Source organism: Sphaeramia orbicularis, chromosome 22, assembly GCF_902148855.1.
Source record: "Sphaeramia orbicularis chromosome 22, fSphaOr1.1, whole genome shotgun sequence".
NCBI classification, from domain to species: domain Eukaryota; kingdom Metazoa; phylum Chordata; class Actinopteri; order Kurtiformes; family Apogonidae; genus Sphaeramia; species Sphaeramia orbicularis.
The window spans coordinates 51,875,963-51,899,648 of NC_043978.1; the positions used below are offsets into that span (position 1 = coordinate 51,875,963).

At 38.2% G+C, this 23,686-nt stretch overlaps 1 protein-coding gene across 2 annotated transcripts in view; it reads left to right on the plus strand.

Moving 5' to 3' along the window:
• Positions 1-1,229: 1,229 nt before the first annotated feature.
• Positions 1,230-23,686, plus strand: part of sptb (spectrin, beta, erythrocytic) — a 108,436-nt gene continuing 85,979 nt past the window's right edge. Inside the window, exons 1-2 of one of the 2 annotated variants that reach the window (XM_030126930.1) lie at positions 1,230-1,534; positions 17,836-18,107. In XM_030126930.1, coding sequence (XP_029982790.1) covers positions 17,960-18,107 — 148 coding nt within the window. In that variant the 5' untranslated portion in view covers positions 1,230-1,534; positions 17,836-17,959. Of the gene's footprint in view, positions 1,535-17,835; positions 18,108-21,975; positions 22,635-23,686 lie in introns of those variants that run through there. The other variant, XM_030126929.1, reaches the window with a different exon arrangement.

The window sequence follows — 23,686 nt, forward strand, 5'->3', positions numbered from 1 at the left end:
ATAAACCATTTTTATTTATATAATATGCTCTATATGACCGCCATTTTGTCGGGAACACATTTCAATGCATGTCAGCTGAAGAACTATAAAGAAGAAATATAAAGAAATACATGTTAGAACCATATATGTATGGAATGTATTATGTCTACTATGTATGGAGACTTATAGGACACCCTGTACTGACAGACAGACAGACAGACAGACAGACCAATCTAAACAAACTACTACAGACAGACAGACAGACAGACAGACAGACAGACCAGTCCAAACAAACTACAGACAGACAGACAGACAGACTGCTACAGACAGACAGACCAGTCCAAACAAACTACTACAGACAGACAGACAGACAGACAGACAGACCGACCAATCTAAACAAACTACTACAGACAGACAGACAGACAGACAGACAGTCCAGTCCAAACAAACTACTACAGACAGACAGACAGACCAGTCCAAACAAACTACAGACAGACAGACAGACAGACAGACAGACTGCTACAGACAGACAGACCAGTCCAAACAAACTACAGACAGACAGACAGACCAGTCCAAACAAACAATGACAGACAGACAGACAGACAGACTGCTACAGACAGACAGACCAGTCCAAACAAACTACAGACAGACAGACAGACCAGTCCAAACAAACAATGACAGACAGACAGACAGACTGCTACAGACAGACAGACCAGTCCAAACAAACTACTACAGACAGACAGACAGACAGACAGACCAGTCCAAACAAACTACTACAGACAGACAGACAGACAGACCAGTCCAAACAAACTACTACAGACAGACATTCCTTCAGCAGAACTCCAGGTTGTTTGTCAGTGTGTGTTACAATATTAGACAGGTGTTCATCTGTGTGTGTCCATTTGTCTGCATGTCAGAGGCTTTTTTTTTTTTTTTTTTTTTAATTTTATTTTATTACATTTTATAAAATTTTTTTGTCTGCATGTCAGAGGCTTTTTTTTTTTTTTTTTTAATTTAATTTAATTTAATTTAAAAAAAAAAATTGTCTGCATGTCAGAGGCTTTTTTTTTTTTTTTTTTTTTTTTTGTCTGCATGTCAGAGGCGGACACAGTGGCAGCAGCAGAGGTGACATTTGTGAAGGGGTCTGGTGGGTGGGGGTGGGGGGTGTTGTGTGTGCGATTAGGGCCAGGCCCTGGTGGGTGGGGGTGGGGGTGGGGGGTACACTAGAGCCCAGAAGTGTCTGTGCCATTTAGAGTCACCAGCTCTTGTCAGGAATGTCCGTCCCCTGCGCGCACACATCATGTACTGGATGCGCCCACTTTTATTTTTAACCCTCCAGGGTGGGTCCGGCTCCGGCTTGCGGGAATGACCGTGGAGCGCGCGGCGCCTACAGCCCCTTTCCCTCGTGTCCCGTGCAGGACCGTGCCCTCCTCGCGCTGTGGAGACCTCCGCTCGGACCAGGACCCCGGTACCGGCTCCATGGGATTCTAATTGGTTTATTGGCAGCAGCAGACTCAGCATAAACAGCCTGGGACAGGACAACATCCAGAAGCAAGTAAGTGCAAACTGCAGGCGCAGCTAATGCGCAATAGTTCAAGGAGATGATTGATCTGTGGCCAAAAGTGTGTCTGTCACTGGTCAATGAGTAATGTGGGTTCCATTCACTGAACAGTTGTTTGGAATAGAGTTGATCCAGTTTCAGCCAAAGCACCTGTTGGAGCAGGCTGCCCTGTCAAACCAGCAGAACAATAATTATTAGAATAATTATTGACCCCAAACCACAGGAGGAAGGCTCACATGTAGATTTACTAGAATTCATCCTCGTCTTGATATATGACAGGTGTCAAACATGCGGCTGGGGGGGGGGCAAATCCAGCCCACCAAAGGGTCCAGTCCGGCCCTGGGGATGAATTTGTGAAATGCAAAAATGACACTAAGATATGACCAGTCCTTTCAGTTCAGGTTCCACATTCAGTCTGCAGTGGGTCAAATTGGTCAAATACGATCATAATAACATATAAATAGTGACAACTCCAAATTTTTCTCTTTGTAAATGTAAATATTTTCATGCATTTACACTAAAACAAAGTATAATTTTGCAAAAAAAGTGAATGACCTGAGCAAATATGAACAACCTGAAATGTTTTGAGAGAAGTAAGTACAATTTTAACAATATTCTGTCTGTTATCAAATGTTTTGTGTGTTTGTAGATCCACTGTGATCTGTAGTAGTAGTAGTAGTAGTTTATTTCGAGCACATAGAATCATCAGATAACAAAGACTCATACAAAAAATGTTTAAAACATATAAATAAAGACAATTTTTTTGTGCTCGAAAAGGAGTGGGAAGAAGTATAACTTATTGACTCCACCCCCTTTTTACAAACTAATAATCAAACTCGATCTGCTTCCTTTGCTTTGTTAACACACATTTTCCTCTGTATATATATATATATATATTTTTTTTTTTACAATAACACAAAACATCCATTAAAACCATTCATATACACTTTTTTTAGTCACCTCATACACAATCAGATTTGCAATAATCAACTGTTTTTAATATAAACTATAATACATATATATATATATATATATATATATATATATATATATATATATATATATATATATATATATATATATACTTTAAATATTACTCCAAATACAATGATCAATAAATATGATAGTATCTTCTTATCATGATAACTATAATATCTTATTTTATGCATACTGTAATGTTATAATGTACATGTGTAACTGATAAACTGAGGCAGAATATTGTTAAAATTACACTTATTTTTTCAGTTTGTTCATGTTCTTCACATCTTTTGAAAGGATAGCTTGTAGATGTAAACCTTTTCATCATGTAAATGTACTTTTTTCACTCTTAAACATAGAGAAAAGTTTGGAGTTGACATTATTTCTATATTATTCTGTTGTTATTTGACTGGTTCGGCCCCCTGCAGATCAGATTTAGCTGAATGTGGAACTGAACTAACATGAGTTTGACAGCCCTGTGATCAAGTACTGACGTATAAAGTTGTTGGCCTGTTAAATGCTTCGCAGCCTGCAGTGTTAGTGGAATTATGCATAATGACGCCATTGTGCGTGCGTGTGTGCGCACAGAAAAGTGCGCTCTTCAGAACTTCATATCAGTCCGTTCTATCTGTTCCTAAACCCAAACCGGCTCCCGTTTGGCTTTTGCTCATTTCCAGTCTGTGTCTGTGTGGAACCGTTCCTCTGTGGTTCTCTGCTCAAACACTGATGACTTTGGAAAAAACAAAAGAAGATTTATGTTCCTTGTTGAAAAGAGATGTTCTCCTGATTCCCCTTAAAAGGACAAGTGTGAGTGTGTGGCTGAGGCTGGACTTTGTGTAAACACTCCAACTACACTTTACTATCGATTTCTCCTAAGCTGTCTTCTCACAGGATCAGTGTTCTTTCAGTCTAATCGGTGTTGACCACAACAGTGAGCTTTTATAAACCGTGTGAACAATGTATGGATTATTTCAAAAGTTGTTTTACACTGTCCATTTTTATTTCCTGTAATTTGAGGAATGATTACTTTAACCCTTTCATGCATGAATTATGAGAACCTTAATCAAAATTTTTTCCTGAGTGTTTTTATTCTTCTTTAGGCATGAAAAAAAACAATGCGATTGAAAAATTTCCTCTGGAAAAAAAAAAAAAAAATAAATAAATAAATAAATAAATAAAATAAAAATAATTTTAAAAAAATTCAAAAATACATAAAAAAAAAAAAATAATGGAAAAAAAAAAATCTTATCAACCTATTTTTCATTAAGTTGCAAAAATGTCCACTCAGCAGGACACCACACATTTAATTTTTGACGCACAGAAACATGTATTTACTGATAAACTATGGAGAGGGCTTGTGACTCTGGGGGTTTATGCTCAGGAGAGATCTACATAATGTTACCAATTCATGTCAGAAAAGATATGTAGTGTCTTAAAACTTTAATAAAGATATTTGTGAAAAAAAACAAAAAAAACAAAGAAAAGAACAACAAAATCCATGAATATACAAGAGAACAGCTGCAGAATAGCTGTCCACTGTAGTGACCACTATGCATGAAAGGGTTAATATTGATATTGGCTTGTGGAGGAGAAAGTTCGAGCTACAGACTGTTGGACACCTCTCACACTGGCCTCCTTCCTCCAGACCACAGGTGTCAAACATGTGGCCCGGGGGCCAAATTCGGCCCACCAAAGTGTCCAATCCGGCCCTGGGATGAATTTGTGAAATGCAAAAATTACACTGAAGATATTAACAGTCAAGGATGTTCAAATCATTTTAGGTCAATTCAATCTAAAGGGGGTCAGACCAGTAAAATACTATCAGAATTACCTATAAATAATGACAACTACAATTTTTCTCTTTGTTGTAGTATAAAAAAAAGTAAAATTACACAAAAATGTTTACATTTACAGACTAGCCTTTTACAAAAAATGTGAATAATCTGAAATTTCTGAATAGAAGTCTGTGGAACTGTACCAATATTCTGCCTCTTACTAAATGTTGTGTGTATTTGTAGATCCACTGTGTTCTGTAAGTTGTCATGCATATGTATAAATGATAAATTAAAGCAGAATATTGATGAAATTGTGCTTATTTTTTTCTTCAGAATTTTCAGGTTGTTCATATTTGTTCGTGTTATGTTCAAGTACAGTTCGTAGATGTAAACATTTTCATTACGAAATTTGACTTTTTTCACTCAAAAACATAGAAAAATCTTTGGAGTTGACATTATTTATCAGTTCTTATCCTATTATTTATATTATTTGACTGATCCAGCCCACTTTAGATCAGATTAGGCTGAATGTGTGCTGGACCACAGGCCTCCTTGGTCCAGACGGTGCTGGACCACAGGCCTCCATCTCCTCAGTCCAGCTGCTGCATCTGCTGCCTTTTCACACACTCTGGAGGTGGGTCACACGCTTCTTGACCACCACACCCTGTCTCCTGTTTCCTCCTCTTGATCCGACTCTGTACTACTCAGAATAATGTGTTCAGACCAGGCCGGCTAATGTGTTCTTCTGCTCGGAGTGCAGACATCAGCATAGATTGGACTTACAGCTGGGGGAAGAGTCCCTCCAGAGTTGTTATTCACTTCAGGTGGCGACGTGGTGTTTACACTGCAAATATTTGTTTGCAGTGTAGTTTTGCAGTCGCAACAAAGAAGCAAAACAGCTCCAGCTAATTAAAATCAGAGGAAGCAGAACAGCTATCAGCAAAAGGACGATGTTTTTTCACACCTTATAAGCAATGCATTATGTTTGCTGCTTCTAGAGAATGCTCAGTATTACATTCTAACTCAGCAAATCTTAAAACTGTATTATTCTCACCTTTCACCAGTTTTCTCCACTAGTGCTGAAGTAATTATTATGTCTAGAGTCTGTATTCAGATGTAAAAACGTGTATTGCATTATTGTAATTTTTACTTAAAAGAAATTTGATATGTTTTTTTTTTTTTTTTTCCACTGTAGGCAGGCAACATTTGAGTGTCTGGAGAAATTCCAGCTGATAGTTTTATCATCCCTCTTGACATTTTACCACTTTGGAGAAATTATCCAGTGCAGCTGAGTCAGAAGTTCAACACGATTTATTTACAGAACCATGTACTGAGGCTTTAATCTACAACAGAGAACAGACAGAGATACTGTTGTTGCCGAAGTCTTATATACAGGGTGGGGAAGCAAAATTTACGAAGAACATTTAGTTGTTTTTTCTCAGCAGGCACTACGTCAGTTGTTTTGAAACCAAACATATATTGATGTCATAATCATACCTAACACTATTATCCATACCTTTTCAGAAACTTTTGCCCATATGAGTAATCAGGAAAGCAAACGTCAAAGAGTGTGTGATTTGCTGAATGCACTCGTCACACCAAAGGAGATTTCAAAAATAGTCGGAGTGTCCATAAAGACTGTTTATAATGGAAAGAAGAGAATGACTATGAGCAAAACTATTACCAGAAAGTCTGGAAGTGGAGGAAGCAACAAAAAACGTACCAAAGCTTTTATTAAAGCTCTCAAATCCAAAATCCTAAAGGATCCAACCAAATCCATGAGAAAAATGGCAACTGAACTTGAGGTAGACAACAAGACCGTTAGAAATGCAGTAAAATATGATTTGAAGATTTAAATTCTCATGACTTTCAATAAACTAATTGGTCATACACTGTCTTTCAATCCCTGCCTCAAAATATTGTAAATTTTGCTTCCCCACCCTGTAATTATTACCTCCAAATGAAATTTTCAGGAAATGTTGATACTGGCACAAGGAAGAAATGATTAAATGTTGGTGGTGATCGGGCGGAGGGGGGGGTCTGCTTGGCGGAGGTCTGCTTTTCTTGTTAGTAATGGCTTAAGAAGGTGTTATCTGGGAAAATAATGACCAATCCATCACAGTGTTCATATGACTGAAAACACCATGATGAGTAATTATTTCCATCTCGGTCCCTGGTAATTAATGCGCAGGATGCATGCACAGATTTTTAAAATCCAGATGCAGAGTCAAAACTTTCAAGATGAATGTCGCCACACTTTTGAATGCTACCTTTAGAGACATGTTTTTCAAGTTTTACATATAAAATAAATGAGTCAATTATCATAAATATTTCATTGTGTCTTCCTCTGGAGTTTGCATTGGACATGTTCCTTTTGTTCAATATTTGACTGTGTGAGGTCACTAATAAGTGCTTAGTTAGGTCATTCTTTAATGATAACACAAAGGGTCAATGTAAACCAGATGGAACATGACATTTTCCAGAAATGGCTCTAATGAACAGTGTACAGTTTTCTAACAGTTCTGTACCTGGCAGAAGTGGGAAGTAATAAAATACAAGCATCCAGTCCAATCCAACTTTATTTGTAAAGCACTTTAAAACAACTGCAGTGGACCAAAGTGCTGTACGGAAGAATAATTAAAACCAAAATAGAAGAATAAAATACAGAAATAGATTTAAAGACGTAGAAACTGTACAAAAAAGAAAAACAGTGCTATGCAGAAGAATAAATAAAACCCAAATAAAAGAATAAAATACAAGATAGATTAAAAAGCCATGCAGTTAAAAAACAACAAAATAAATAAATAAATAAAATAGATAAATAAGAACAATAAACCACTACCAAATCAAAACAATAGAATAAAGATAGTACCTTCAAACATCTCACATGGTTTCAAAAGCCAAGGAGAAAAGATGGGTTTGAAGAAGGGATTTAAAACCAGACAGAGAGGAGGAACATGTATATAATTGAGTATTTTTTTAAATTTTTTTATTTTTTAAGTTTTGCTCTACATTTGAACTTAAATATCTGTGTTTTTTACATTTAAAAGCAGACTTGTTGCTTTGTTTAATGCATGTAATTATTTGGATTGTCATTGCTTGCCTTCCTAACATTATGACATATTTCACCCTAAAGGAATGGACTGATAATGTATAGAAAAGACGAGACACCTTAATGAATTCATCAATGCATATCAGATATGACATTTACAGCCTCTGATTTTGTGATGTTGTGTGTATTTTGTAAATTGAAAAAAAATAAAAAAATAAAATAAAATAAAAAATTGATTTAAATATGCAAAGGATGGCACCATTAAATCAAAGTAAATGAAACACATGGAATCTGAGTTCCTACTCAGCAAGAAAAATATGATGTAACTAGGGTGAAACAGACAGTAAATGGAGAGAAAGCAGCATAATGAGTTCTGTTGCTGACACTGAAAACTAATTGACACATGTAGCAAAGTTAATATTCATTATTTTCGATCAACTGTTTTTTATTTGAAGTCAGATCGTTGACATTATATTAATCCGACATGAGTTTCTTTTTACTTTGCACTGAAACATCTGGGTTTTTTTTCCATGTATTTCAGAATTTGTAATTTTTTAGTTTCATTGCAGTAAAGAAGTTGCACCAGTGCTGCTACTTTTACCAGTCTTTTATCTGTACTTCTGCTAGGGCTAAAAATGTCTGGACTTTTGCCACCACTGACCCCCTAGACCACAGCTGTCAAACATGCATCCCGGGGGCCAAATCTGGCCCACCACAGGGTCCAATCCGGCCCTGGGGATGAATTTGTGAAATGTAAAAATGACTCTGAAGATATTAACAACCAGTGGTGTCAAAATCATTTTCATTCAGGTTCCACATACAGACACATACAGTCTGATTAGATTTCAAGTGGGTCAGAACCAGTAAAATATTATAATAACCTATAAATAATTACAACAAATTTTCTCTTTGTTTTTTTAGTGTAAAAAAAGTAAAATTACATGAAAATGTTTACTTTACCAAACTATACTTTTACAAAAAATGTGAATAACCTGAACAAATATGAACAAACAAAAATGTCTTAAGAAAAGTAAATGCAATTTTACCACACTGTAAAAAAATATCCTGTTGTTTTTACCGAAAAAAACTGGCAGCTGTGGTTTCTAGAACAATACTGTAAAAAACATGCAACTGTAAACATATTTACGTAGTAACATGTAGATTTAACATTTTAAACATGTGGATTTAACACTGGATTTAAATGGTAAATGGATTGCACTTATTCAGTGCATTTTCTCCACCTTCATGGTGTCCAAAGCCACCAGGTCAATTTAGGGTTCAGTGTCTTCCATGGACACTTGGACATATGGACAGTCAGAGCCAGGATTGGAACCACCAACCCTTTGGTTATTGGACGAGCCGCTCTACCAACTCTACCAACCCATTCATTTACTAATTTAAAATATTACATTTTTAAATGTTTACTTTTTTATAACTTTTTAATTTAAAAAAAAAAAAAAAAAAAAAAAAAAAAAGCAAATATGCCGTTATTTCAACATTATGGTCTTTGCAATTTAAACGGCACCGCATTGTTTTTCAATTTACAGTTTTATTTTCTAAAAACAACAGAAATCCATCATTTCTACATCCAAATCTGGTTTTGTTCACATACTCTTCCTGTAAAAACTGCAGCTATATTTGATTCAATCGTTAACACAAAAATCTTTTCAAATAAACTATTTTGCTTTGTATTGTCACTTACAGTTTTTTTATGTTGCAGTTTTATAACTTTTTGGTGTTAATTCTACAGTCATTTTTTTACAGTGCAATATTCTGTCTGTTACTAAATGTTTTGAGTGATTGTAATGCACATGTGTAAATGATAAACTGATAAACCGAGGTGTAATATTGTAAAAATTGCACTTGTTTTTCTTAAGACAATTCAAGTTGTTCATGTTATTCAGATTTTTAAGGTAACTTTATAGATGCATACCTGATCATAATATAATTTTACTTTTTTCACTGGTATTATTTTACTGGTTTGGTCCATTTCAGATCAAACTGGGCTGAATGTGGAACTGAACTAACATGAGTTTAACACTCCTGCGCTAGCACTTCACATCTGTGATCAGTACCGTATGTGGGCTTTTTAAGACTTGCACACATTTCCAAACGTAGGTGTCTTATATATTGTGACTGAGGTGGATTGTAGGAATCCTGGGTGTTGCTCAAGGGCAGCTCAACAGGACACTTTTCTACTGGCAGTCTTGGTGTGCAAAGCAGTGAACTTGCGCCCTGTCACACACTCGTCTCCAGTCCAGCTCGGCTTTATAGAGCTCTCTATGGAGCTTAGAGTCCTATCATTGTGTGTAAATCCCAGCTCACTCACTTAATTTGCTGCAGTTTGTGTTCGGCAGCTGGGTTGAGCCGTCAGTCAGTCCAGCCGAGGCCGACAGTTTGTGGATATGGGTTTATAAGGCGCGTAAAGAGGGGTTGTGTGCAGCGCAGTGTGACGTGCTTCGGTCTTGTCCAGGTTGTGTGTTCTCAGATAAGGGGATCCCCGGTGGTGGGTGGAGCGTCCCCTGAGCTGATAAGAGCTCTCTGCAGACGCCTGATAGTGAGCGGAGGAGGAGAAAGACCTGTAGGATGTACATCCCTGTACAACACTTAGGCCTCTTCCCTGAATGGAACAAACAGCCACTGTGGTCACACCGTCAGTTCATCTAATGACATCACAAACACATGGGCTTTCCCTCCTAATACTGCCTAACACTTATGAGGGCACTGTTTAGATGTCTGTATTTGGATATTTGAGTACAGGACTTGCAATGTTTTTAATTGCTATTATTGTTTATGTTAACCCTTTCATGCATGAATTATGAGAACCTTAGCCAAGATATTTTTCCTGAGTGTTTTTATTCCTCTATAGGCATGAAAAAAACAATGCCATCGAGTTTTTTTTGTTTTGTTTTGTTTTGTTTTTTTAAGGAGTTACAAAAATGTCCACTTAGCTGGACACCATGCGTTTAATTTTTGAAGCAAAGAAACATGTATTTAACCCTTTCATGCATAGTTGTCACTACAGTGGACAGTTGTTCTCCAGCTGTTCTCTTGTATATTCATGGGTTTTATTGTTTTAGTTGCATATCAGCCACCACAGTGGAAACTAATGCACCATCCCATGCACTGCAATTCATGCCGTTACTGTAACTATACTGTTCTTGATAACCCTAGTCTGCAGTGACATGTTATAGTGTAAATCAACGAACAAAACAGGTTTTTTTTGCATGTTATCTCCATGAAGTGAATAATAACTACTATTAGAGTATGTTAGAATATGGGAAAACATCTGATTAGCAGCATTAAAAATGTTTTTATTGGATAGTTTTCCATATTTCGGATATTAGGTTTTAAATACATGTTTCTTTGCCTCAAAAGTTAAATGCATGGGTTCCAGTTGAGGGGACATTTTTGTAACTCCTTAAAAAAAACAAAAAACAAAACTAAATCGGGTGTTTTGTCATACCTAAAGAGGAATTAAAAACACCCAGGAAAAATATCGTGAGTAAGGTTCTCATAATTGCATGAAAGGGTTAAAAACTAATATCAGAAAGTGATATGGAAAACTATGCAATACAAGCATTTTTAATGCAGCTAATCTGATGTTTTCTCACATTTTATCATACTCTATTACTAGTTATTATTCACTTCATGGAGATAATATGAAAATTATTTTATTTTTTTTAAATAATAATAATAATTATTATTATTACTATTATTTCTAATGTGTTGTGTTTTTAGGGAGATGAACAGAATGAGAATTTCATTGCGTAGTATAACTACCTGTTTTTGCTGTGCATAAGACAATAAAAACTCTTGAACTTGAACTCTTGAACTTGAAAAAATTACTTTTTGTTTAAAAAAAAAAACCCTGGTAATTACAGTCTAATAACAATTATCAATTAATTTACACTCAAGCATATTAGTACAGGTCAGGTTTATCAACAACAGCAAACTTACAGTAATGGTATGAATGTCAGTGTATTATTATGGGATGGTGCATAAGTGTCCACTGTGTTGGCTGATATGGAACTAAAACAACAAAACCCATGAATATACAAGAGAACAGCTGGAGAAGAACTGTCCACTGGAGTAAATATACTTTTCTTTTTTCTTTTGTTCAGACAAGGTATAGTTTTTAGATGTTACCTGCTTCACTGTGACTCCAGTGTTCCTTGGAAGGGCCATCCCACATGTCATTTATCAGCTGGTCACAGTCCAAACTGTCCAGCAGGTAACATCTAAAAACTATACCGTGTCTGAACAAAAGAAAAAAGAAAAGTATAATTACATTAACAGAAGACAACATGAACATCATTAGCCTTGTCCACTGTAGTGACCACTATGCATGAAAGGGTTAAAAACGTAATGATTTTGATTTTGATTTAGAGGTCGATCAATACTGGACATTTTTGGAGGCAGGTAATAACAATAGTTTGTAACAGGAAAAACCCAATAGTTGGCTACTCAGCTGATACAACTGCCACCCCTAAAAGAAGTTGGACACTGTTAACATTGTACTGTTTATGGCCTTATTACAAACCATTACTGGTGAACTGGACAGTTAAGTCCAAATAATAAACTTCAAAATATGTAGATAAATCTGGATCATTGGACATGAAACAAGAGAATATACTTGATTTTTTTTTTTTTTTGCTAGTATTTTAAACTCTAGTCCATATTTCTGCTCATACTGATAATAATTTTCCAAACCAGTCTTTCAGTTTCGCTCTAGTCAGTGTATTAGGCAGAAATGGAGGAACAGGGGGTGTCAAAAAAACAAAACAGGGTGTGTAATATTCAGGCAGGTGTAAAAGTGACGTGCATAGTGCGACGGCATAATGAGCCTCCTGCCGCCCCCCTGTTCCCGAAAAATTTTGGACTGGGGGTGGGGGTGGGGGTGGGGGTGGGGGTGGTGTACGGTATTCCCAGCCGAAAACAAATTTGTGCTTACATGGAGTCTGTATGTGGGGTAGCGCCCCCGTTGGGAAACATTCTAATTGTCCAACCGCTTGCATTTCATCACAGTAATACATGTGACAAGGTATGAGACCTACATACTGATAATTACTTTGAACGAGCCGTGCTCCATTTTTTTGGCTGTACTTTTCAAAAATGAAATGTGCAAATCCCAGGTGCACAGCTGGCTGCCTAATACACTGGCTCTAGTCTGAATGCTTTTTTCAAAAATACCAATTCATCACTTGTTTTTTGTGCAAAACAGGTTGAACTAAGGTGAACGGTCTGCCTGTTTTTTGTTTTTTTTTTTACTCTGGTGATGAATTGGAGTTAGATTAATCAGTGTGGATAGTTCACAAAGCAGCTGTTCAGCAGATCTTGACCTGATAGTGGACGATGGCCAATACTAAACTTCTCAAATGGAACTGCAGACTCAGAGGAAAGATATTAGATAAAAAAAAACATTGCATTTAAAACAGTCTAGATATTTTATGGTTAGTTTGATATTCAGTGATTTACCCAAGTACTTACGTATTTCACAGTTATTTAAGTGTTTCTCACTTTGACAAGGACATTTAACCCTTTCGTGCACAGTGGTCACTCCAGTGGTCACTCCAGTGGACAGTTCTTCTCCAGCTGTTCTCTTGTATATTCATGGGTTTGGTTGTTTTAGTTCCATATCAGCCAACACAGTGGACGCCTACGCATCATCTCATACACTGTAATTCAAACCATTACTGTAACTTTGCTGTTCTAGATAAACCTGATCTGCACTAACATGTTTGAGTGTAAATCAGTTGCTTGTTATTGTTATTAGACTGTAATTAGCCATTTTTCTTAAACAAAAAGTTTTTTTTTTGCACATTATCTCCATAAAGTGAGTAATAACTAATATTAGAGTACGTTAAAATGTGACGAAGCACCAGTTTAGCAGCATTTTTAAAAAATTATTTCACAGTTTTCACTCAGTATATCAGTAAATACATGTCTTTGCTACAAAAATGAAATGCAAAGTGTCTAGCTGAGTGGATATTTTTGCAACGCCATGAAAAACAGGTTCATAAAAAAACTTTCAATCGCATTGTTTTTTTCATGCCTAAAGAGGAATAAAAACACTCAATAACTTGATTAGGGTCAAAACACGGTATTCAAAATCTCTCTGATGGGACATTTTAGAGACAATTTGACCCACATTTTTACTTTTAAATTCATTTTTGCTTTAGTTGGACCATAAGGGATTATCCGAAACAAGGAGCTACTTTATATTGAAATAAATGTTGGAATGGCGATCAATTAAAATTCGCTCTCTGACAGGACATGACTGTGTTTGGACCTATTAAGAGTCTCATAATTCATGCATGAAAGGGTTAATTCGCCAGCTGTCTGGTTTCTAATATAGTCAGAGATAGTTTATTTAGTACAGTCTCACATTTATTAGGGGGTTGGGAGTGATATCAACCAGTTGACAGGGTGTTTGCTTTTTCCTGCTTCAAACCATTGTTATTACGTTGGCCTTTTGTTTGGCCTTTATCATAAATAAATGATATTATTGTGTACTGCATGTTTTGTTTTTTCATACAGTTACAGTTGAAGTTAAGTGATGTAACGATTACCGGTATAACGATAAATGGCAGTAAAATTGCAGATGGTTAGTATTACCGTTTAAATTCTAATTATCATGATAACTGTGTTTGATTACCGCACTTTAAGGGGAAAAAACCCTATGTAAAGATCTGCTTTTATGTCAAATATTTGAGTATAGTTTTAATTTATTACAATTTTAATTCTCTATACCTAATATTTGGAACCAATATTCACTTTTAAAGTCTTTGAAAAGGTTCGTTAAGCATCTGTGTGTTATTTATGCAATAAATTATATACATTTTTAAAATCAGATTTTATATATTTTTTGTGTGTTTTTTGTCCTTTTGTGTTTTTATAGTAGGTTAAAGTGGAAAAAATAATAGACAGATGATATAGATGAAGTTGTGCTGAAAAAACAGATCCCAAACATGGGTATAGTAAACATTTGTTTATATAGTATATAAAGGCAAAATCAAAAGGACTGAAAACGGACAAAATAGACTCAGACCACGAAGGGTTAATATTTGAATGTTTCTGCCAAGAGAAAGTGCATTGTACCAATTATTTTATTGTTTTTGTTTTGTTGTTTTTTTCAAAATATAACTTGGTTAAATGATTTCAGTGTGTGTATTAGTACTTCTTGAACATTTGAGCACAATTTCAATAATACCGCCATAATAATAACTGTGATAATTTTGGCCACAATAACCGTGATATGAAATTTTCATATGGTTCCATCCCTAACTGCATGTTTTGTTTTTTTCATACAGTTACAGTTGAAGTTATTTTACAGGTGTTTCTTATAGTCCATGTCTTATAGTACTACTCTGCATTTTTCCTTTAGCTGTCGGCTTTTTAACCTGTCGTGTCAATACAAGTTCGACTGCCCACCCCACTTCATCTCACTTACATATTCTCACAGATTACCGCCATCATAACCGCGCAAACGCTCATGTGAACAGTTCAAACTGCACGAGCTGCATCATTCAAAAGAAGGCGGTTTGGTCGTATTCTGTAGTACAGAGGGGTTGCCCTCCCCCTGTGAGGCACGATAAGAGAGCTATGCTGAAGCCAGATAGAGCTATCTGAGCGCCTACCTCTGACCCAGCATGAATTCACAGACACACAGAGCACGGTGACGGCGGACCAAAGTCACATGCACAAAATGGAGATTACGAGGTGCTTAGAAGCTTATGGGCACAGGTCTGACATCTAATATGTGTCATTTTTTAGTATCAGTGTATTTTTACACACTAGAGGTCAACCAATTTAACAGGCCCACACTGATACACTGTAAAAAATGACTGTAGAATTAACACCCAAAAGTTGTAAAATTGCAGCATAAAAAACTGTGAGTGACAATACAATGCAAAGTTGTTTATTTGAAAAGATTTTTGTGTTAATGATTAAATCAAATACAGCTGTAGTTTTTACAGGAAGAGTATGTGAACAAAACTAGATTTGGATGTAGAAATGATGGATTTCTATTGTTTTTAGAAAATAAAACTGTACATTGAAAAACAATGTGGTGTCTTTTACATTGTTAGACCATAATGTTGAAATAACGGCCTATTTGCTTTTTTTATAAATACATATGTATAAAAATTATAAAAAAGTAAACATTTACCAATGTACCATTTTAAATTAGTAAATGAATGGGTTGGTAGAGTTGGTAGAGCGGCTCGTCCAATAACCAAAGGGTTGGTGGTTCCAATCCTGGCTCTGACTGTCCATATGTCCAAGTGTCCATGGAAGACACTGAACCCTAAACTGGTCCCAGTTGGACCTGGTGGATTTGGAAAGAGCTGTGGACACCATGAAGGAGGAGAAAATGAGCTAAATAAGTGCAGAACATTTACCATTTAAATCCACTGTTAAATCTACATGTTTAAACTGTTCAATCTACATGTTTAAACTGTTAAATCTACATGTTACTCCATAAATATGTTTACAGTTGGATGTGTTTTTTACAGTATTGTTCTGGAAACCACAGCTGCCAGTTTTTTTCCGTAAAAACAACTGGATTTGTTTTGTTTTTTTTTACAATGTAATTAAATGTCAAATGCAGGGCTGTCAAACTCATTTTAGTTCAGTTCCACATTCAGCTAAATTTGATCTGCAGTGGGCCGAACCAGTAAAATAATAACAGAATAATATATAAATAATGTCAACTCCAAACTTTTCTCTGTTTTAGAGTGAAAAAAGTACATTTCCATTATGAAAAGGTTTACATCTACAAACTATCCTTTCAAAGATGTGAATAACATGAACAAACTGAAAAAATAAGTGTAATTTCAACAATATTATGCCTCAGTTTATCATTTACAGTTGTGTATTATAACTTACAGATCACAGTGGATCTACAAACACACAAAACATTTAATAACAGGCAGAATATTGTTAATGTTAAAATTACACTTACTTCTCATAAGACATTTCAGGTTGTTCATATTTGTTCAGATTATTCACATTTTTTTGTGAAATTATACTTTGTTTAAGTGTAAATACATGAAAATGTTTACATTTACAAAAAGAAAAATTTGGAGTTGTCATTATTTATATGTTATTATGATAGTATTTGACTGGTCCTGCCCATATGAGATTGAATTGGTCTGAATGTGGAACCTGAACTAAAAGGATTGTTAATATCTTCAGTGTAATTTCTGCATTTCACAAATTCATCCCCAGGGCCGGACTGGACCCTTTGGTGGGCCGGATTTGGCCCCTGGGCCGCATGTTTGACACCTGTGGTCTGATGTCACACTTAAAAAAGCTAGCACTGATGGAAATGAACTGTCTTTGACTTTCTCAGATTTTGGATCGTTGTTCAAGTTAGCAAGTCCAACCCTTACCCTAAGAAACATAAACAACATAAACAAGAAACAGCAAATTGGATGGAACTGAACATTATAGTAAGCATAAAGATTCTAGCTGATTTTGATTTCTTAATTGCTTCATGTAAGAAATTACAATTTCTTAATGACCTAAATTTAAATTCTGCTCTTATTTCCCTTAATGTGAATTATGTCAATTAATTTTAACCATCTATCAGAGCCAAGAACTGCCGATGCTGATAGTTTATGAAATGTCTCATCAGCACCAATTAATCAGTCAAATTAACAGATTGGCCTGTCTCTAACTGCTACCAAATCTAAACTGTGTCTAACATAGTTTTTATCTCATTCTACCCATTTGTTTTATTTAGTTCAAGGTCATTTTTGTAGTGGATATGTGTTTTTATTTTTGGTAACTGACTGCTTTTCACTGAGGGTTTAGTGTTAATTGTAACTTTAGCATTCATTTATAGGAGCTGAGACAGTAATGTTTATTAAAGGTTCCATGTTTAAAGAACCATTTTATCCTTGTACTACACGAACCATGTCAATTTATTTCACTTAACAGCATTTTCTCTGCTAGCTTTGTTTTCAGTTAACTACTGTATAATAAGTCTGCTAATGATCATCCTCAATCCTCTTTTTTTTTTTTTTTTCTACTTGTCTTGTCCTTCATCCTAACAGCAGAATGGTAGCCTGGCTCCTTTTGGTGCTGAACACATTTGCTTTGCCATAGGGTAACTTCATAAAGTATATGAAGCTCCACTTGATATTCTACTGTGGTTATTATGAGTTTAGTTGAACCACGTTTGGATGCCGGACCTGACATTGGGTGGGGGCGAGAGAGAAGAAGGTGGTGAAGACCCTCACAAGGAAGTATCAACAATACAAACAGTAACAACCATGGAGATAATTATAATGGAAACAATAACTACAACCACAACTGAGTAAAACTGGGCAGAAGAGAGAGAAAAAAAACAAAACAAACTACAAACAAATACAATAAAAAACATAGGACCTATTAAATGATGAATATAAGAAAAGAAAGCATGAACAGAAGCTCATCCTCAGTCCTGATCAGAAGCCCTTGTCTATCTTTGACCTGTGTTTCAGACTACAGAGAACATTCACAGCCCAACCTGCCGTCTCTTCCCCTCCACTCACCTCTCTACGCATCAGGATCACCTGAGGACGCCGGACGCCGTCCCCTAACCCACTTTCCACGCTGGCTGCCGCCATGACTTCCACCACAGACTTTGATAATGTGGAGATCACGCAGCAATACAGCCACATCAACACCCGCTTCGACCTGTCTGATGAGGAGCTGGACAATGACAACAGCTCTGCTCGGCTGTTTGAGCGCTCGCGCATCAAGGCCCTGGCAGGTGAGTGCCTGCATAGCAAACAGGCTGTGTCCTTTAGCAGGTATTTGTGTGACACAGTTTGGAGATGACAGGGTCTTTTTGTCCTGTGTGAGCAGGGCACAAAAGATGAACTCCAATGAGTGAGCGTCTGACTTTTGAAGGTTTAAAGAGGCTTGAACGTGTCAGTGACCTTCATTCAAACTTTACACAATCACACTCTGGCTGATCATTGATTTTACTACAAAGCTCTCACTGAAATAGCTGCAAGTGTTGTTGCGTGTGCGTATTTGAGTATGCATGTTAGTCGTTGTGTGTCCCCCTCCCCAGCAGCTGAGCCCTGACACTCCCTGTGTAAGAAACTGGGATCACTTGCGCATTCTCTGAATGCCCCCCATCTGACCGATCTGGACAGCTGCCCTTCCGTCTGCCTCTCATAACACAAGTCTCTGACATTTCTGGCTAAGCTTGTAAGCTGTGACCCACCTGTGGGGGTGGGGGGTGGGGGGCTGCTTGGGCTTTTAAAATAGCAGTGTTTCTGGAGGGGAAGAACGTTTAGCAGAGAAGACGAGCTGAGGGTCATAGCATATTCATGTGTGTAAAGCTGTAGACACACTGGAGGTCAGCCAGAGCTGGGAAAACAGGAATGTGACAGGGTTCTGTTTGGTACTCCCTGAAAAACTGTCCCTGCTTCTCATTATTGGAGCAAAATCATACATTTAATGTGTTAGCGCCGGAAATATTCATTGATTTTCTGATACACTGATACTAGGGCTGGACGATTAATTGGTTTTAAATCGAAATGGGATTTGTTAAATTAGGACAATTTTTAAAAAAGGGAAATCGTCAAATCGATTTCACCTCTCTCGTGCCTCCGGGCCACACCTGCGGGCTACCGTAAGCTCCTCCTCCAGGCTACTGTAGGCTCCTCCTCCAGGCTACCATAGGCTCCTCCTCCTATCTGTGACAGTGGTCTTTCACAGAAGTCCATGTAATGACCGGACATTAAATCTGTTCATGAACCCGCAGTACTTACAGCAATATAAGCCATGGTTTCACGCACTGATCCCACAATTCAAATATAACAGTATGTGGATCACTCATCGTCCGTTGTCCCGGATCCGTACCGTACTGTCTTCTTCTGATCCGGGTCTGGGGTTGTGGGGTCATCAGCCTCAGCAGAGGAGCCCAGACAGCCCTCTGCACACACACATCCACCGGCTCCACAGATAGAATCCCTCCAGTGTGTCCTGGGTCGGTCTGTTCCACACACGGATCCCCCAGTTTAAATAGAACCACATGGGGATGACTCAAATTATGTGGTCCACACATGACTGATGCCTGTCACTGACTTACATTGGTATCACTACTGCGGGTTCATGAACAGATTTAACGTCCGTGGTCATTACACAGACTTCTGTGAAAGACTGCTGTCACAGATAGGAGGAGGAGCCTATGGTAGCCTGGAGGAGGAGCCTATGGTAACCCACAGGCGTGCGGCCCAGAGGCACGAGAGAGGTGAAATCGATTTGAAGATTTCCCTTTTTTAAAAATCGTCCTAATTAAAAAATCCAGTTTCGATTTAAAATTGATTAATTGTGCAGCCCTCATTGGTCGTATCAATAAGTTGTTTTTTCCTGTCTGATCCTTGACCCAAAATACAGAAGTACTCCTTCGCCAGCTTTTTCCAAAAGGCAAAAGCTGGTTTTCCAGTTCTAAAGCAGACACACTTCCACACACACAGAGGCCACTTGGCTTTTATAATATAGGTTTAACACACTAGATACAGTCACTGCTCCAAGAGATTGCTGCTAAACCAAGTTTTGTTGTATCATGTACAATGACAGTAAAGCTTCTTCTTCTTCACAGAACTTGCATTATTACATTATTGTTCTACTGTAAACATGCACTGTTGAATAAATGCACTTTCCTAACCAATTCACATTAACGACAACACACCAGGTTGGGATGGAATGTCACTTGCAGTTCTGAAGAAAATGTCAGCAGTTAGAGCGGCCAGTTGGTTAACTAGGTAGACTGCAGCTAAAAGACACATGAAACAAATAGTCAGATGCTAATGTGCACATTCGTTGTGATTGATCTAAAGCCTGTCTTTGAAAGTCTTATCTTTGCATAGGAAAAAAACCAAAAACCTTTGACTTAACCCCAACACTGAGAATTTCAAACTTTGTTGAAACAAACGTTTTTAAACTATCTCTTGTAACATATCAAAGCAATTTTTGGTATTTTTTTCTGCCAGCTGGCGAGCGAAAGAAAATAGGTCTGTGACCCATTTAGAGTCCTGACACAGTGTTTGGGAAAGGCAGATTTAGACAACTAAAGTAAGTTCTAGAAAAATAGAAAAGATCACTCCTGTGTTCATGGGGTAGCTGTTGTATTTACTATGACTTTAGGCTAATATGTGCGATTTCTGTTGACATACCTGTGTTTTCAAAGTACAGCTGCAGCGGTACAGCTTTAAGTACAGTTTTGTAAAACTCAGTTTTACCCTTCATAAGATCAGTCTTTGGTTGTTATGGATGGTAAAAGCAAATGCCTTTTAAATCTGAGTGGATTTTTGAAAGCAACACAACAGTATTGTTATATTTTCATATTATCTCAAATTTAAGCCTTCACTGGTTTGTTCCAGTAAGTGAAAGTATGAGAGTATCCACTGCATAGCCACTGAATGATGTCTGCTGACAAAATCACCATGAATACCATCAAAGATGGGGTCTGATACAAAACATGTCGTCGGCTTCCTGATAAAACCTGCTAAGTGACATTTTCGGTTGGGAATAAAAACCTGCTATCTCCCCTATTATAGCTTCAAATTTCAGTCTCCTGTGAAAGTTGTTTCCATTCCATCATAAGTACCAACATTAAAGGAACAGATTTTTTTTGTCATATTTCACAGTTTCCTCTTATATGAACAGTTTTTGGTTTCTCTTGTAAAATTTGCCAAAAGTCACAGAGCAGGTTTTATCAGGAAGCCAACGATGTATTTGTGATCACTAAGTGTATAAAAAATACTACAGATCCAACCTGTGGGTTATGTCCTGGCTTTCAGTGTAAAGAATACATTTTGGATTTGATATGAGAAGAACATTGAGCTCCAGTGCCCAGTTTTCCTTCTGTCCTGGGTGGTCAGAATGGTTCGTCATGTCAGGATCGTTTATCGGACTGTACTCTACCCACTTTACTTGCTGTCTCTTTAAGTGATGAAGGCTTCTGTGTGGGTGTTGGTGATATTGTGTTAGAGTGCTGCTGCACTGATGTTTCTGTAATGCAATCAGTGTTTCCTGTCAGTGCAAGGGAGAGTGGGAGAAGGAGGGAGGAAAGTGAAGAGAGGCAGGAGATGAAAGAGGCTCTGAATGACAGTCAGTGCTGATTTACAGCTTGTGGAGACAAATCTTTCACTGAGCGTATCTTCAGAGCACATACAGGAGGGATACATACAGCGCTCCATATGCAAGTCTGAAAAATACACATTCGCTTGCAAGGGATAAATTTAGGTTTGGTTATTTGCACAGGAGAGCACAACTGTGTCAGTTCTACACTTGACTTTCAGTGATGTCACGACTGTGTGGGAACGCTGGGGGAGAGGGAGGCTTACCAGGAGCACGTGGATGTATTGAAACATATTGCATGCATGGTTGAGGCGAAAGAAACCGCTCTGAAATGAAGTGTGTGAAGGCAGCCTGAACCCTCACTTGCCTGAACGTGGAGGCATAGCATCGTCACCACAGCCGTGAGGAGAGAGTGAGAAGCAAAAGAGAAGAAGAAGAAGCAGAAGGAGGCAGGGAGGGAGGGAGGGAGGGAGGCAGGGAGGGAGCAGGAGTGAACACAAGACGGCTCTGGAAAGGAGGACAGAGAGCCAAGAGACAGAGAAGAGGAGAGACGTGGAGTGCCCAGCTCCTGTGCCGGCTCCAGGCTGTGTGTTGTTGTTGTTGTTGTTGTTGTTGTGTGGTGGGGGGGGGGTCAAGATGAGCAGCCCGTGCCTGCTGCGTGCGGCCCCGATAAGCCAACCCCGGCTCCGAGAGGTGAAGATCAGTCTGAAGGCCAACAGCAGGGACACCGCAGCCATCCGAAGCAGCGGCGGGGTGACCAAGGAGTCGTCTGGACGGCCTTATGCACCCATGGAGAAGGAGGCCCCCGTGCGGGTCGCCATGAGCACCAGCCGGAGCAGGAGCACCCCGCCGGTCCACAGGGCCCAAAGCAAGAGGTCAGCAAGAGGAAGTAGCAGCAGCAGCAAGCACCAGGAACCAGAACAGCACCCAGAGAGGAACGGTACCCTCCTGCACATCCCACTGTCTGTGGCGGCCACAGGACTTTCCCCCTTCTCCTCACTGTCGTCTTCGTCGTCCTCGTGTACCCCCAGACGTCAGAGGCCCTCTCACCCACAGCCTCCCCCTGCCACCGCCCTCTTCTCCACCTCCTCCTCCTCTTCCTCCTCTGCCAAGAGTATGAAACGGGCTCGCTGGCTGAGTTACAGCACCTCCAACATCAGTTTCAACTCCATCCTGGATGGACGCTTCAGGCAGTTGCAAGGTACAGCGTCCGCCGATAGGAGAGCAGTGTTTGTGTGTGCGCGAAAGAGAGAGTTTGTCCATCCCCATGGGAGAGAACAGCCCTCCTTTCCCTGACTCGTGTATTCGTGTTTAGGCCAGAACAAGGAGAGCGTTGGGCTGTGATGGGAACAAGTGTGAGGTTAGTTTGTCATCTTGTTATGAAAAGTGGAAAGAGCAGCAGCAAAAAATTCTCCCATAGCCCTTTGTATTAAGTGTATTGGGGTAGTAATTTATTTATTTTGCAGGAAACTGTGGCTCTGCCCCAATTGTTCACTGACTTGACCTTAAATAATTCATAGACCAAACTCCTAAAGAGGTTTGTGAGGCTTTTCCCTCCAAAGCCATTCATTGCTAGTGTAACATGCTCCTGTGTGTCCCTTTATCTTTAAAATACTACAACATAGTGTATTCATCACTTTCCTCTTATCCATATGGCCTTTACCCTTCACAGGCTGTTAGAAAAACAAGTCCCATGAATCATTGTGGTGGCAGAGTAAAAAAAATAATCAATTTCTCTGACGTTTTAACTTCTCCCGGCTTGTGTTATTAAGGATTTAAGAGAGAGGGGTTGCCGTCACTGTGGATTTTTGTTAGCTTGTACTATGCTATCCAACTCCCTGATGACAGGAGTGCATTAGTGAGAGGAAGAAAATGTAGGAGACGATGGAGGGAAACATGCTTTTTTTTTGCCTCTGGTAGATTTCAAGTATTGACTTATTCTCAAGACTGCAGAGGCAACTGATACGAGAAGCTGCAAACTTTGAAGCTGGCCCAAATGAGAAAGGTATTCTGAGCCAAGGGTATTGATCTGCTAACTGCATTTCATGGGATTTTATTTACTTTTCTATTTAGACCTTATTGGGGAGCTCTTGTCCTGACTACAGCAGAATTAAGTTGGACAGAACAACAATAATAAAACAATGTACTTACCATTAATATAGAGCAAAATAGACACAAAACTATTTCATATGTTTTCATTTCAGACAGTCATTCTTTCCCTTATATGTTGACTTATGGACATTTGTTTTGAGT